At 40.9% G+C, this 17,418-nt stretch overlaps 2 protein-coding genes across 2 annotated transcripts in view; one reads left to right on the top strand and one right to left on the bottom strand.

Moving 5' to 3' along the window:
* The window catches only part of olfml2a (olfactomedin-like 2A), a 31,491-nt gene extending 26,262 nt beyond the window's left edge, over nt 1–5,229 (bottom strand). Inside the window, exon 1 of the mRNA XM_080467589.1 lies at nt 4,958–5,229. Coding sequence (XP_080323715.1) covers nt 4,958–5,026 — 69 coding nt within the window. The 5' untranslated portion in view covers nt 5,027–5,229. The remainder of the gene's footprint in view (nt 1–4,957) is intronic.
* Nucleotides 5,230–7,728: 2,499 nt separating this feature from the next.
* nr6a1a (nuclear receptor subfamily 6, group A, member 1a) overlaps nt 7,729–17,418 on the top strand; it is a 140,448-nt gene continuing 130,758 nt past the window's right edge. Inside the window, exon 1 of the mRNA XM_080467861.1 lies at nt 7,729–7,971. Coding sequence (XP_080323987.1) covers nt 7,902–7,971 — 70 coding nt within the window. The 5' untranslated portion in view covers nt 7,729–7,901. The remainder of the gene's footprint in view (nt 7,972–17,418) is intronic.

Raw genomic sequence — 17,418 nt, 5'->3', positions numbered from 1 at the left:
GACAGCTGAACGCAATAACTGCATATTTTGTGCTACTCGAGTTTATTGTTTAGTGGAGACTGCACACGGTGGAATCACATGAAAAGAAGGGGGCATTTTTTATCAGAATGAAAGTACTTAGCTTCGGCCCCTTATAGACGACGTTTCAAGTGAAAACGTATCGTTTTTGCTTTTTCGTTTCGGAAAAGTTTTGCGTTTCCATGGCAACGACGTCCGCTTACACATGATCAGGAGCGTTTCCTCAAAAAGTTGTTTCCCCGTTTACACGACAACAAAGTCGGAGCATTTTAAAAAGTTCCACCGAGGGAGCTGTCTCGAAAGAAATATCATTTTCCTCGGCTCCAAGCCCCATAGTCGTTTAACACACTCACAAACCGCAAAGGAAGTTTTGCTTTGTAAAGAGAAAACGTATGAACGGGACCTTGATGTGTCCCACAAATCCTCAAACACTGAATGTCTTTAGATTGAAGCAAAACAATCTTGCCGATGTTTCACCGACACGTTCCCCGGGTGCATCAATCCATGGATGCAGATTTGCAGATAAAGCTTGAAGCTGCATGCACGGCCCCCGGGGGGCAGGCTCCGTGACGAACAGGCATGCAAGTATGGTTTGGGAAGAGAAGGGAGACAGAGCTGGAGTTGATCCCAGACGATATTGAGTGATTGTTGTTTTTTGTAAAAGTCTTTGGATTATGGTGGGAAAACCCTTGCTCCAGTTAAAAAGCCCCCATCTTCATGCTGAAGAACCTTCCATCCAATTACCTTAAATAGGGCTTCATGCATTTCCTGGTTGACGGCGTGTCAGACCTGGACATGGATAAGCATCGTGCTTTTGGACAGTCGGCGGAAACTGGAGTATTTGGACGATGTGCAAGCGACACAGAGAGAACCCTTCAGGCTCAATCTGGTCCTGAACCGGAACGTTCTCGCTGTGAGGTGAGAGCACAAACCTCTTCCTCGCTGTGCAACCTGCTCAAAGTCGACGTTTGAAGCTATAGGAGCCCTGCTGTTGTTTTGTACCACGGCCAAGCAGCGTCCCAACTTCATGGAATCCTCGTCACGTGCCAGGGTGCACACCGTGGTCGTGTTGGAAAAGCTTGACCCGCTCGCACCGACCCCCCCGGGGTAGCAGGAGGAGGACTTCACATTTCATCCAGGCGCTGCAGCTTCGGTTTGACCACAAACACGGAGACTCGAGTGATGTTGAGTCCTCGTCGGGGCCCATGTGACATCCCCAATTAAACCCGGTCTTGTTGGCACAATACGGGATGACAGAGTGTCATTTCGCACCTCGCAGCGCCTGCAGGTCGGCCAGACTCCTCATCAACACGCCGTCTCCGCCGCCAGCCTGGGCCTCCACGCCGATGTCTCGCTGAGCATCTCGACCGGCCGTCTCCTCCGTCTCCCCGACCTCCGAATGACCTCCAGCCGATTGTCCTCGGGGGTTTGTTTACAACCAAAACAAAAAGCAGGTGCACGCGTGGGTTCCCACACCCGCCCTCTGCTAAGCAGGCTTTGTCTTCCATTAATACCACCGCCACCAGTTTGGCTGCGACCGACGCTGCTGCTGCTGCTGCATGAGAAGACCTCTAATCTCTTACTTTGGTTTGGATTTGCTTGTTTACTTTGGATTTTTCTACTTTCCATCCCACTAACCCAATGATTCCCAATATTTTTTTTCCTGAAGCCCTTCAGAGCTGTTCTGATAAAAACTTTCCAGTGAAGTCAAGTGATACCAGCTTCAGATTCTAGAAAGTGTTATATTCTCATTTTGATGGACTCCAGGTTGAGAATGACTCTCCTTGTCCCATGTCGCTCCTATGATTTGCCTTTATAGGAAACTTAATGCAATATTTGGAAATGAATCATTTGAACATTCAGGCGCTGATAAGAAAAGAATTACCAATTTGTTTATGTTTGTGACTTTTTTGAGTCACTTTGCAAAACTATAACATCAAAATGACAATATCAAAGCCGTCTTGGCCGTCTTTTTTCTCCCCGTCGGTCTTTAAACAGTTCCTTGTCCACACGCGACACTGTGAAAAGTACTCAAAGTGGTGTAGGTACATATGCCAGGCCAATAGGTGGCGCTGAAACTTTTGCCAGAGAAATACACCAGAAGCGGAGAGGAAGACACTGAGCATGCAAAAACAGAGAAATCCACAAATCCGACGTCTCACCGTATTAAACCAAATAGTATCAGTGGTAGTTATGGTACTCACGAATAACCAACCGACACTCACAGGTTGATTAATTAAAATAGTTTATCACCACCTGCACTCTAGTACTCAGCAAAAAACACAAAGTATTGTTACGTCCACCTCTTCCTGTTTCCGGGAAAAACAACAACTGTATTTTGGAGTTTGCATGTTCTCCGTGTCCTCTGTGTTCTCCGGCTTCGACCTGCTGGTGATGGTTTTTAATCCGTGAGTCTGAAGCGGTTGCAGAAGCTGGAAAGATGGTTGAAGTTCATAAGGTTCATAAGTAGCAGGTCGATTCTCGTCTTATTTCAATCATGTAAATCTTTGGGAAAAATTCAAATTGTGAAATCCAAATCTCCAAGTTTTTTTTTTTTTTCTTCCATGGACAAACATGTTTCCTCAGGAATGTCCGTGTTCTCCCATTGTTCATGTTTATAGCGTATCGTTGTCCGCAGCATGCGTGTGTGGTTTCATTACAAAAACAAACAGCGCCAACTCGTGGTCTGGCATGCTCACTACATCGTTTGGTTTATTTCCGTCATTGCCATGTACACAGACATCGTTTTCAAAAACATTTCCATGCAAGTTTCTCTTGATTAATGGTTCTTTTATTAGGTTTTTTGATTTTCTAGGGGGGGCAATTTTCCATTTTGTTTTCCATTTATTTTATTAAATGCATCACAGTGTACAGCATACAAACACTCAAGGGACAAATCGAACCATAAAGAGACATTTGTAGGACTACAAATCACCTCTAGGGGCAGCAGGGATACTTTTTTTTTTAAAACTGAAATTGATAAAATGATTTAGTTAAAATGTAGTTTTGATTTAATAAATAGTAGGGATTTGACATTTTGCCATTCATGCTGAATTTAAGCAAATACCTTTTTTATAAGATTTACATATTTCCATCACAATGTAATGACTATGGCGGTCATAAAAAGTCAGACAGGTTCAGTTACAGCCCAGTTTTGTCCATACTTGGACATAACATGCCTTGTTACACTGTTCTGGCATCTGCATACTTGTACGCTCGTGCAGCGGAGCCAAAAGCATGTCAAAAGCAGATTTTTGAGCTTGTAGCTGCTGTTCCAGACTCGATCTGCGTCCACAGGCTGCAGACTCTCCGGGCAGCTCACGTTAATTTGCGGCGCGGCTCAGAGGCTCCTGGTGGCCCCCAGTCCAGCCCCCACCTCGTTACAGGTGTTGCAGGACGGGACGCCGCAGCAGCAAGTTCTTCCACTACAAACTGCTGTTTTTGCAGTCAGATCGAAAAAGTGCATAATTGTGCCTTCAGCGGTGGCGCACCCTGTTATAACCCTCGTGTGTGTGGTCTATTCTCTGGTGTGTGTGTGCGTGTGCGTGTGCGTGTGCGTGTGTGTGTGTGGACCATTTTGGAAATTCTGTATATTTGTTGATCTATCAAAAACCTATATCGTCAGACTTTAATACTTTAATACGCACTGCTCTGTGACCTCCCTAAAATCGCCTCATCATCGATATAGAACGAGGCGGGAATTGAACCGACCTCCTTACACCTGGAGAGTGATCCACTGCGCTACCTGATCATGATTATTAGCGTTGGGAACAAAAAGCTATTAAGTGATGCAGCGGAGTTAAACGGACTGTTATTATGAATTCTGTAAGACTGAGCTTCAGGTGAGCTCCTTACTCGTTAGTTTTGTTGTATGTGAAAACAATCATAGAGCTGCTCTCTCTCTCTCTCTCTCTCTCTCTCTCTCTCTCTCTCTCTCTCTCTCTCTCTCTCTCTCTCTCTCTCTCTCTCTCTCTCCCTATCCGACTCTCTCTTTAAAATCATGCACACTTAGAGCAGGATCACCTCATTAATCCGAAACTGATGTAACTTTAAGATTATAGAGCATTTTCCTCTACTACATCCAAATTACACAGCTTCTTCCTCTACTACATCCAGATTATAGAACATCTTCCTCCTCTAACATCCAGATTATAAAGCATCTTCCTCTACTACATCCAGATTATAGAGCATCTTCCTCCTCGAACATCCAGATTATAAAGCATCTTCCTCTACTACATCCGGATTATAGAGCATCTTCCTCCTCGAACATCCAGATTATAGAGCATCTACTACATCCAGATTATAGAGCATCTTCCTCCACTAACATCCAGATCTTCCCACTAACTGATGAAACATTTTCTAGCGTCCAGATTATTGAGGCAGATGCGTGAACGACGTAAAAGTTGCTTTCCCGATTTGCGGCGAGTACTAAAGTAACGCCACTACTTTTTAAGTGACCAATCGAGAACAAGTTGTTCAGTCGTTTACGCGACTCTTCTCGCTAACTGCAATCCAGCAGCTGTACAAGCAGCCAGATATTCCCTCCACCCCGCAGAGTGCCACCTCGTCCCGCACCCTGCCGGCACCGCACCGCCTGGAGGTGTAATCACACACCCCGTGGTTACCCCGCTTGTGTCACACACACACACACACACACAGAAGCCCCTCTTTTTTTTTGGGGGTGGGGGGGGGGTGGGGTGGATTACCGCGAATCACAAAAATGACACATCATCACAGACCATCTGCCGGCCAGAGACAGACAATTTGGAGGTGTGCGGGAGCGAGAAGTGCGGGGTGCAGCCGGGTCAAGTCCCTTATTAGTCTGAAACATTTGGCACCGCGAGGCGGAACATGATGAAGCAGGAGGAGGAGAGGTGACGGAGCAGATCAGGCTCAAACAAAACGCACAAACGAAATGAGTAGAATCAGGTTGTCTTACCTTACTCTGAGAGGACGCGTCCTTACACAGGACCAGCAGGCAGGCCAACAAGTTGGTGTATTTCCACATTGTCTCTCCGCTGTGCGTGCGTAAAAATCAGAAGAAAAATCCAAAGTATGTGCGTTAAGACTGAAGTGTTGCTCCTATTTGAACTCCATGTCTTCACACTACAGCCTGTGTGTGTGTGTGAGTGTGTGTGTGGATGGATGTAGGGCTGGATGTGGAGTGTGTGCGCTCTTTGTGCGCACTGCGCGCTCCTCCTGTCCTCATCCAGACGCTCCGTGCGCTTCATCCATCATCCATGGTGCGCCGCGGGAAGAGGCGGGGCAAACTCAAGACCGGAATAAAGTGACATGTATTTAACCCCCCCCCCCCCCCCCCCCCCCCCCCCGAAAAAAAGAAGAGAGATATAACTGAACTGCAGTTTGTTTCCCCCGGTTGATTTGTATTATTCTACTAACTGCACACGACGTTTCTCACTCAATTGTAGGATTACTTGTCAGTTTTCAGAGGCGGGAATTAAAAAAAAAAAAAAAAGCACACATGATTTGAGGGGAGAAGCGCGTTTATAGTTATAATCAAAACGCTTGTGGCGCCACCACCTGGTAAATTATTACCTTGCACCGAGGACTGGGATGTCTGGTCCGCTCTGCTCTCTTTATTACCACCACGACCCCGTGTGGATCAGCCAGGGGGGCGAAAAAACAAAAGTCATGGAGTTGGAGCACAACGGGTCAAATATTTTAGTTGTGAGGACACATGCGGCTCAATTTAATCTGGAAAATAGTGCCACAATAACCATTTGATGTAGTATTTCTTTGTCATAGTTTAAAGTATACGTGATGGAAATGCTGATATTTTCCACAAAAACAAACAATTACTACATAAAATGACTACAATTTTAAAATAACGTCAATTTTCATGAAATCTTCCGCTGCAAAATACGGTGAAATGTCCAAAATGTCTCCATTATGGGAGCGTTTCCAAACTCACCCTGACCACATGGCTTTCAGACTAAAGCCTCATTTACACGACAACATTTAAAGCGAACATGAAATGCTTTCGTGTTTTAATTTCAGAAGAGTTTTACGTTGAAACAGCAACGTGTTGAAAACGATGTAGTTTGCATGCCGGGCCAGGAGCTGGCGCTGTTGTTTGTTTTTGTAATGAAACCACTCACACACATAGCAGAGAACGTTACGCTCTAAACATTAATGGGAGAACACAGACATTCTATTGGACAGACGATCAAGTTGGATTGTTATTACGGTGACAAAATAAAACTACCAAGTCCAAGAGAATCTGGACTGGGAGTCACGACACTCTGGAGGAAAACGTTGTTCTTATTGTCCTTCTACAGAGCATGTGCAGAATAATTATTTACGTTATTTATGGTCACATTCACCTAATGTCGATGAAAATAGACGTAAAAAAAAAACTTAAACGACTTAGATTATGATGGAAATCAAAGTAAAAAAATAAAAAATCTAACTTATTTCTGACATTTTGGGTTTTAAGCTCATACATGTATAATAATCTTTTCTTTATCTTTTTTTCCTTGTTTATTTAATTTTTTCATCCAGATAACCAAATGGGAAAATTAAGCTGCTTTAGAATCACTAAAAGGCAATTAGATATTTCACCACCATAATTTTAACTCACACAAAATAATATCATCTGGATTGCACCTTTTAAATGAGTTTATGTGAAATAAACTCATTATTGTGATTATGTTTATTTTAACCTTATTTCTTCTTATTTCAAACTGGGAATAAACATATCGATAATCTCCAAATCAGACTTTTTTTCCTCCAAAAACACATAGTTTGATATGCATTTGAAAAGCAGCCACCAGAGGGCGCCACGCTCATTGATCCGCGGCGTCAGTCCAACCAGGTAAACCGCATTACCCACAATGCACCGCGAAGCGAGGGACCTTCTTATTACGTAATCTCTGTTGTCTGTTTTCGCTGCGTTCAAAGGCGTGGGAATTTCGAGACTCACAACATGAGCTCGAGCTGCAAAGAGAAATAGTTTGATTTTGTATCATTAAACAAGGTTTGATTACTTCAATCTTTTCAATGTGTGATCATTACACCACACATTAGACCACATTCATATTGAATTTGAAGTTTAATCAAATTCAACGACATTAGAAAATTCAAGCTCAGGCCATTTGATAAAACAAAATTAGGTCGGGAGTGAAAATTAATGATAGAAATCACTTCAAAAAAAAAAACATTAGTATTTTGGGGGGATTTTTTCAAACACATCTCTAAATATACAAACAAAAAAACACAATAAACTGACAAACAAATAATTGAATAGCATAAGTAAATAAATAGAAAAATAAATGAATGAAAAATTTAAAGAAACACCTAAAACCAAAACAAACTGATGACTGCCTTTAGTTATTGAATTACTATCGATAGACTACTACTTTTACCACTTTTACAACTACTACAAATAATAATAGTAATAATAATAAAAAATAAATAAATAAAAAAACAATAATAATGGTTAGAATGTTTTATGCAAAATGAGACAAAATGCAAACTATTTCTTTTAAGTAATTCAAATTTTGTGGTTTTTAATCGTTTTTATTGTATAGAGATGCATTTTGAAATGTATTCGTGTAAGTTCTCCCAAACATTTCCACACTTTACATGGATTCCCTTGTAATTGGAGCCGGATACCGCGGTGTCCCACCCTCTTGTCGGGCTGTGAACGCAGCACCCCGTGGGGGGGGGTGTGGATCCAGTTATTGCCCTGCTCACTGGAGGCAGTAGGCCAAAGCATGGGACGGCGGCTGAGGACGGCGACTGGAGAAGAAGGAGAGACAGCTCGCTTCACTTCAGTCTGCGCCATCATCACCATCATCGTCACCCACGGAGCGCGCGGCTCTCCCGTGGCCACGTCGGGCTGACTTCGCCCATGCAGGAGGATGGAGGTGGAGAAGAGGACGACCGGGTTCGACTACCAACCCGAGAGGAGCGACGCCAAGCCCGTCAACGGTACGAGAGCAAAACACGCGCCGCCGTGCGTCACGCTTAATGCATGTACACACACACACACACACACACACACACACACACACACACACACACACACACACACACACACACACACACACACACACCACCTGAGCGGACCCCCCCCCCCCCATCATTAATCTCACCCCTCCACACCTCCGCCGCGTTAATTGCGCACAGCTTCCGACCGCTCTGGTGGAAATTTACGCACCCGCGCTGAAAGCTGCTGTGCGCGTGTTCGTTTCTCCTAATTTGTGATGGATTGAAGTTCAGATTCACAAGAGGGACGTGATTCTGCAGGGGAGAGCTGCTGCTGTTTCTGGGGGGGGGGGGGGTGGAGAGGTGCGTTCAGGTTTGGTTTTCTGAAAAAGTGTGAGTGTGTGCGCGCGCGTGCATGTGACAGAGAGAGAACAGAGGTCGGTCGGAATGTTTTTATTTGGAGCTGGTCAGTCAGGCTCTTGGTGATTGTAAAAGGTGAACTTTTGAACTTGGAGACTCTAAACGCCCTGGAGCCCTGGGCTTTTTTTTTTTTTTTTTCAAAAGACCCTCCCTACACACACACACACACACCACTCTCATCCCTACCCCTACAAAACAAAAACAAAACAACTTGTGCGCGTGCGCTGCGCGCAGCGTGGATGAAGGAGTTGCTCCAACTTCCTCAGCTGGTTCAGTTCATTCAGCTTTTTACCTTTTTCCGAATAATTAATTTTCCCTAAACATCACTGAAGCCTTAAAAAGAATCCCCCACAATGCCTTGCGGCAGCGGCTGACCCCGGCGCCAGGCTCGTGTCCTGCTCCTGTGCCATTTATTGACTTTTGTGAGATAAAAATTCCTTTAAGCTGAGAGCTGTGAGCTCACCGAGGAGCACTGTGGGCTCTGATGGAGTCGTGAAAATTCACACAATGAGCTCAGAAAGGCCCGGGAGTTCATTCGGCTGGATTTAATTACATCTTTGTACAATAGAGCACGATATTTTAACACTCTAAATGACAATTCTAGTTTTCTTCTTTCTATACAATGAAAACAGTATTGATGAACGCAGTTCTTTTAAAGTTTAGGTCCTTTTTCCAAATTCTAAAATCCTTCTTTTCTCAAAGTATTTCCCCAAATGTAATACAGAACCCATATATGTGGCTTTTTAAAGTGCAGGCGCATGAATCTTTAACTGTTATTTACTGACATTGTTATTCTACTTAGTTTCATTGAAGCATTTTACTGTAGTTTCATGGAGTCTGAGCTGCTCTTTAAACGAGCCCTCGGACACAAACTGGATTAAAAACACAATGTTGAAATTAGAAACACACAATTAATCACCACATCTCAGTAAGAATATAGTGAATATTTGCTTTTTCAATGTATTTCTGCGTTTATTTTAAAATTATCTTTGATTTCATTAAAAAAAGATAGATTCAGGCCTCAAATTAAATACTTAGAAAATTTTGAAAAAATAACATTAATTCATCATGAAAATACAAATTAAATATGTACAATTATGTTTTACATCATTATTTCTGTAATATGATCATTTGAGCTCATTTTGAATAATCATTTCATCCTTTTTTCTAAAATCACTCAGCAAAACGACCAATAAATAAGTTATTTCTTTCATTGAGCATCGTAATCTGGTCCATTCCAGTGTGTAGCTGCATTTATTTATTCCAAGATTAACTTGAGATGATAGTGGAACTTAAATAGTTTAACCCTGGAATAGTTATTATCAGTAGTTATTGGGAATTAGGAATAAATTTGACCTTTTTAAACATGTTTTGAGACAAATAATTCATTACTTTTAATAGAGAAAACACATTTTTATGTTTTACAAAGTTGAAAATCTTTATTTTTATTTATCACTTTTTATGGTTTTGATTTTTCTTTTTTTTTTTGCCACATTTAAATATGATCATTTTAAGCCATTTGGGATTCTTGGCGCTTATTTTAATATTGTCTGCGATTTCGTTGCAAAGTTTGCCATCAAATTAAATACTTTAAAAATGTGAAATAATGTATTTTATCGTGAAAATACACATTTGCAGTTTTTGCAAGCCTCTATGTGTACTATTCTGTGTTATACATGTGACATGTTTAACGTATTGTTATAATTTTATGGTAATTTTCACTTTTCCAAAACCCTTTGACAAAACAGTGAATGAATAAATAAATACTTTCTTCCTTGAGTACCTCGATCAAATCATTTTCAAAGTGTTTTTGTATTAATTTCGATTTTATTTGGTGAAAGTGGAACTTAAATAGTTAAAGTTGAGTTTTTTTAAACATGTTTTGAGACAAATAATCCATTAATCTGTCATAAGAAAAAAAAAAAAGTCAGTTAAAATCTTCTTTTGTGTCACAATTTGTTCTTTGGTTGAATTTTTTTAACTTTAAATATGCTCATTTGGGACTATTTGGAATTATTAGAGGTTTTTAAAAAAACATTTACAGACTTCCTTCGGAGTTAAATTGATTAAATAATAGAAATTAAAGTTAATTTACAGCAGGTTATTTTTGATATTTCACTTTAGATAGAATGAAGGTGATTCTGGACATGTTACAGGGATTATTCCTGGATTATTTAAAACGTCTCAGAACTGTTTAGCGGTTGAGTGAATTCCTCCAGATAAAGTTTTTGAATGAATTTAATCTTCCGGACAGTTTCCCTGCAGGTGATGCTAAAAGTTGAGCGTTTACTTAAAACTTGGTTCGGCTGAGGAAAAGACCATTAAGCCGTTAAATACACGTCAATGTGATATTAGTTTTATTCCAGAAGTTTTAATGTAAAGAGTTTTAATTCAGTGAAACGCATTCAAATTTGCTTTAGTTAATGAAGTTTGGTTTAAAGTGTGTTTGATCTAGTAAATAAAAGTTTTTAGCTTCACATAATTTTTTGACTATTTTATTTGGAAAAGCAAACTTAAAATTTCAGTAAAATTCTTCTTGATCATGTTAAAGGTAGTTGGGATCGTGGTGCACAAGAACATGGACTCTGTAGATAATTAGATAAATATATACACACAAACGGATACAGGAGGCCAAGATGGGGGGGGGGGAAATACACATAGTAAGAGTAATGTTTACAATATTTACAGTATTAAGATATTACAGTAGTGAAATAGGACAGGTAGGTATATATATATATATATATATATTTATTTTTTTTTGAGAGTAGAGAGAGGCAGGTGTTCCAGATGTTGAAGCCTCCCTGTCATCTCACATTGTTTGATAAAGACAAAAAGCAGCACCCCCCCCCCCCCCCCCCCGCCCTCTTTACCCCCTCCCCTTTTCCTCCTCCTCCTCCTCCTCCTCGTGCAGCTCCTTCACCTAACCACATTTGAAGAACAAACTCAATTTTCATTGATCTGTGAATTGAGTAGGAATTTGGCATTTTCTCCCTCCTCTTTCTCCACCTCCTCTTCCTCCTCTTCCCCCCCCCCCCCCCCCCCCCCCCACGCTCACTTGAGTGTGCTTGTTTTAATGTAATTGAACTCAGTGGAAGAAGAAAGAGGTGGAGGTGAAGGGGTGGAGGTGGGGGAGTTTGGCACATACAGGCTGAATGGAAAGTGCTTTGTCAGCCCCTCCCCCCCCCCCCCCCCCCCCGCTCCTGCCCCGCTCCTGCCCCGCTCTGGCTCCGCTGGTGGGTGGTGGTGGTCTGTGTCCTGTCCCTCGGGGCAGCAGCGACAGGATGCAGTGCAACCCCACACACACACACACACACACACACACACCCCACCGTGATCCCTGAATGACGAGGCAGGAGGAGTACAGTAGAGGAGGAGGAGGAGGAGGTGGAAGTGATCCATCATGTGGAGGTTTCTCCTCCTCCGTCACATCGGCGTCGACGTCGACTCAAAAAGGTTTTTCCAGCAAACGGAGCAAAACGGGAGCAACAGTTTGATTTTATACTTTCATCCAACATCAAACGCATTCGTCTTTATTCACCACCCTCGGGGATTAATTCAGTCCCTTTACCCAGTTCACACTAATTTCCTTATTTCATGTCCATCGTATTCATTGAGTCGCTCATTTACGAACTCGCTTTCCATTTTCAATACAGAAGTTGGTTTTCAGCAGCAGGAGTCAAACTGTAGCTCAGGGGTCGTGTTCCCTGTTCAACGTGAGCTGGTTTACACCGTCGTGAGACTTGTTAGTTTTACTCTGCTGATGGTGTGTTGCTGCAGTAATAATCCGAGAGATATCTGAAAAACTATGAAAATATCTGAAAAACCTTGAAGATATCCGAAAAACCTTGAAAATACCTTGAAAATATCCGAAAAACCTTAAATATCTGAAAAACGATGAAGAAAAATCTTAAAAATCCTACGAACCTTCATGCTCTATCACTCTCTCGCTCTCTCTCTAATGCTCTATCTTCCACTCCCTCTATCGCTTGCTCTATTTCTCTCTTGCTCTATCGCTCTCTCTCTCTCTCTCATGCTCGCTTTCACTTTTTCTTGCTCGCTCTATCTCTCGCTCCTCCCTCTCATCCACTACTTCTCGCTCTCTCCATCGCTTGCTCTCTATCTCTCTCTCCCCCACTCTCTCTTTGCTTTTTCTACTTCTCGCTCTATCTTCCATTCCCTCTATCTCTTGCTCTCTCTCACTCGCTCTACCTCTCTCGTGCTCGCTCTATCTGTCGCTCTCTCACCCACTCTATTTCTCGCTTGTTCTATCTCTCTCATGCTCTATCTCTTGCTCTCTGTCTCTTTGGTGCTCTCTCTCTCTCCCTCTCTCTCTCTCCCTCTCTCCCCCTCTCTCTCTCTCCACGTTTGATCAAGTCTGAAATCAATTGAAAAGTGTCGTCGTCATTAAATCAAAGATTATCCAGTTTATAAAACAGTAACAGACTTAAAGACTTAAAACCCATAAATAATTGATAATCACTTTTTAAGACTCGTTTGAATAAAAAGGAGCACAAAATTTAAAATAATGTAATATTTTTTTTAAATGAATTAAATGAGTTGAAAATTAAAAATGTTAATAGATTAAATCTTTTGATCCTCTGTTTGTTTTATTTAACTAAAATACAAAGAATTACATTTTACTTTATTCAACTAAAATCATAAAATGTGAAAGAAATAGTCATTTCATCTTCAATTAAACTTAAGATAAGAATATTTATATTTTATATATAATTAGTATTTAAACCTAATCAGTTAAGAAAACAATCTATTTTTTAAAGTTAGTATAAATATAAAAAAATAAAACGATCAGATATATTTATGTATTCCATGAAAGAATCACTAATATTAGACGTGGCTAATATATTTGATCTTTGGATCAAAGAGGTTGATAAACCATCAGCGAGTGAGATGAAGGCGTGAGGAAGACATCAGAGCTTTTTATTGGTAAACGTTTCTTGTCATCAGTCGCCGCTGAGCCGTTTCAGTTCAGAAGCTTTTGTGTCTGAAGCTGAACAAAAGATTCAAGGTGGCTTCGTCACAATGAGGGAAAGAAACCAGACAAGACAAGGGTCTTTGTGTGAAAAGTCTTCACCCTGATGATGATGATGATGATGCTGCTGTTTCCAGGCAACGGGCTGCGTGTGTGCGCTTGTATGACCGATATATTTTATGTTTTAGGACACTTTTCATTGACAGTTTGGATGTTTTTACACGTCAGAAAAGTCGAACTTTGACATGTTCGTCTCCGTTTTTGTGTTGAATTGATTGAAGTTTTGAAGCTTTTCTTTGGTTTGGAAGTCGTGGAAGTAAAGTCACGTATCTTTGTTTCCTTCAGTTGTCTGGTTAAAATTGGTCTTGATCTTGTTTTGCTCATTCATTTAAATGGTTTTTGTGTATTTCACTGTTTTTTTTTTTTTTTTGGAACAGTTTATAAGTCAAAATGATATTACTTGACGTTTTCAGTCTTTATTTATATTGAAATTACTCAATAATTTGAAAAAAAAAAAAAAAAACATCATTAGATCTGGTTTTTTTTACATTTTTACAGCCTGTAAGTTAAAACATCCTTTTTTTTTTTTCTCAGCTGAGTATCTCACTTAAATTTGAGTCAATTCTCTCGTTTTGTGTTCATATTAAGAGTATAATAGAATATATTTATTGTTGTTTGTGTTTTAATACACTTTTCATTGACAAGTTTATTGTTTTTGGAGATTTTCCAGATCATAATTTAACTCTATTTTCATTGAAATGACTCAATAAGTTTCTGAAATCTTTTAGGTTTTTTGTGTCTCACCTTGAACATCTGGAGCTTTCCTGTTATAAACATCCTCTTTTAAGCTGTTAAATGTCTTATTATTGTTAATTCTCTTGCTAAAGTTGATGATCTTTACCTCATTTTGGTTGTTTTATAGTAGTGTGTTGAATAATTGTTGATTTTTGAATATAATTTTGATCAAAATGATTTTACTTGACATCTTTAGTTGAAATCACTCGAGTTGATTCAAATCTTTTGGTTTTTATCTTGTTTTTCATGTTTCACATTGAAAATCTGGAGATTCTGAGAGAAATATTTTCCTTTTGTTAGATGCTGGACGTGGTTTTCAGATGTGATTTATTGATTCCACAATATGATTCAGCACTTTTTCTGAAATGAGCCTTTTTGGTTCTTTTAAAGACTGAAGGATCTTTATCGTTTCGTTTATTTTTAAATCAATGACTACAAGGCAAGACTATCTAAGAATTACTCTTTTCACATTTTTTTCAATATCACATTAATAATATGCAGCTTTTTCCATTCAAATGTTGTATTTATTTTGATTTTCTTTACCTTGTTTTTGTTATTTATTGAAGTATCGCGAATATTTGACGATTCTTTTAAAAGTGTTTTAAGGGTATAATAGATTTTTGATATCGCTCACTTTTTATTAAATACATTTTTCATGTCTTATTGAATTGTTTGTGGATATTTCTGACTTCACGATGATCTTTGTCTTTTTCAGTCTATTTACAATGAAACAATTTTAAGTTTGTCAGGTTTTCTTTAAAAAAAAAAATTGAAAATCTGCAGCTTTTCTTCCTCATTTTTTTGTTTTAAGATTCTAATAATCCATTTTCCTTCATTGAATTTGTCTGTTTCAAACAGGACGTTCACCATTTATTTAAGATGTAAATCAGAAGATATTTGCGCACTATCTTTTCTTCCACTTCACGTTGAAAATCTACAGCTTTTCCCACAAATTTCTTCCAATAATCCCTTTTTCTTTATTTCAGTAGCAAATGTGAAAATACCTCCTCCAAATCTTTACGCATTATGTGTTTTGTTTTTTTTTTCTCCATCTCATATTGACAACTTGCAGCTATTTCCATTTATTTATTTTTTATCTTCTATTAATCAGTTTTTCCTTATTTTTCATTGGACTTTTGTTGATTTTAGACACCAGATGATGAAAACCCTTTAATTTAGTAGAAAATCTGAAAATATCTGCCCCAAATCTCTCATGTAATATTTTTTATTTCCCTTTCAAACCTCTTGTTTTTGCCCCCTGATCGTTTCTATATCTTCTTCCTTGTCGAACCCCCCCCGCTGAGCTGCCGCCGCCGCCCTGCCTGTGATTGTGTGTGTTGTGGAGGGGGCGGCCGGTCGGTGGCGGGCAGAGCGCTATGGGAACGGTGACCAGGGTCAGTGGGATGCTGCTCTTGAAGCATTAATGGCCCCCGCTCCCCGCTGACCTCGGCGTAACCCAGGAAAGTATTTACAGCCTCCACTTGATCCATGAGCGGCGGCCGGCTCGGAGAGCTCCCCTCTCTCTGTGTTCCTGAGACCCTGAAGCAGCTCCGGGCTCCGACAGCTGCTAATGAGCTGTGGGGGGGGCGCAGGAGAGAGGAAGCGGCACGCCGGTATGAGCCATATTTTTCATTTACAGTAAGTTTATTGGAGGGGCGGCCGATCTTTTGTCGGGCCCCTGTGATATTCAACACGTGGCCCAGCCGCGGGCTGTAAACGTCTTCAATTTGAGTTTGAATTTGGGTGGAGGATGAGTTTACAGGCAGCTGTAAAACACTGAACTTGGTATGCGGAGCGGGGAAGACGTTCCTGTGGAGGATGCAGTTGTCGGGGTGGGGGGGGTTATAAAAGGAGCAGCTGAGGATATTTCCATTTTCCTGCGAGGTGTCTGTCGCCCGCCCACACGTTTTTTTGATCATCGATCTGAAGCCTGGAAGCTGCTGTGTTGGGCCGACATCATCACTGACCTTCGCAGGAGAAACACACACACACACACACACACACACACACACACTGCGGATGCCTTCAAATAATAAGACAAAAAGAGCCTTTTGTTACTGGTTAATCCTCGGCTTAAATCTTATTTATCGGAAGCGAATCACACAGCAACTATTTAAAATGTTTGACTTCTCCTCCATGCGCGCGCACACACACACACACACACACACACACACACACACACACACACACACACACACACACACACACACACACACGTGCTCCTTATGACCTTATTCTAACTATACGTAGTGATGACTGGTCTGTATTTGTGATTTATGAGTAAAAAGATGAGATTTTTAAGTTTTTTTTATTGGGCTTTTCTGGTCATTTTCATTCCTCTGATTTGGAAACCTCCTAATGTTTGATTACAATCCTCAGCAGTTTCCTTTCCGAGCTGAAAAGATTCAAGAGGCCGATCGATATTTCTTCATTTACTCTCGATCGATGTGATGACTCGTACACTCAACCTGGTTTTTTTTCTCAAAGCATCAGGTGGCGACGTTACGTTCAAAGAAACGAGCGTGAAGCTGTGATCCCGTCGTGAACGGATCGTTACGCCAGATGAAAGTGTTCACATCATGCAGTTTTGCTGACGGTAGATGGAAGAGCTGAGGAAATTAAATTCCCTGCAGTCGTTTATTCCACATCGGTTTTGAAAACGATGTTCGTTTCCACGGAAAAGGCAGAAACACTGAGAGCGATGTAGTTGGCATGTTGGGCCACGAGTTGGCGCTGTTGGTTGTTTTTGTAATGAAACCACACACACACACACACACACACACATATGCAGCAGAGAACAATTCACTACAAACATCAACAACGGGCGAACGCGGACATTCTAGCGGACAGACGACCAAGTTGGACTGTTATAACGGTGACTGTCAAAATAAAAGTACAAAGTCCCAGGAGACTATTGACTGGGAGTCACGACACTTTGGGGAAACCATTGTTCTGATCGTCTCTACTGAGCATGTGCAGAACAACTAGTTATTACAAAAGTGGTGCACATGTGCAGTCGCATAAACGGAGTCGGAGCTTTTATAATAATAAAAGTTGCATTTTTACGATTTCGATTCTGCTTAACGAGTCGGTTCTTATTCTCTTATTGATTGTCATTTGGAAATGCAGCCTTAACATCCGAGGACCTGCTGATGTTGCCGCCGCTGCGTGGTTGAGGTTCACGCCGGAGCGGCTGCACGCCGTCATCCGGACTCCATGAGGGAACCATTTGCAAATGATCCCAT

This window comes from Lipophrys pholis (assembly GCF_963383615.2).
Source record: "Lipophrys pholis genome assembly, chromosome: 7".
Taxonomy (NCBI): domain Eukaryota; kingdom Metazoa; phylum Chordata; class Actinopteri; order Blenniiformes; family Blenniidae; genus Lipophrys; species Lipophrys pholis.
This window is presented reverse-complemented; position numbering and strand designations above follow the sequence as displayed.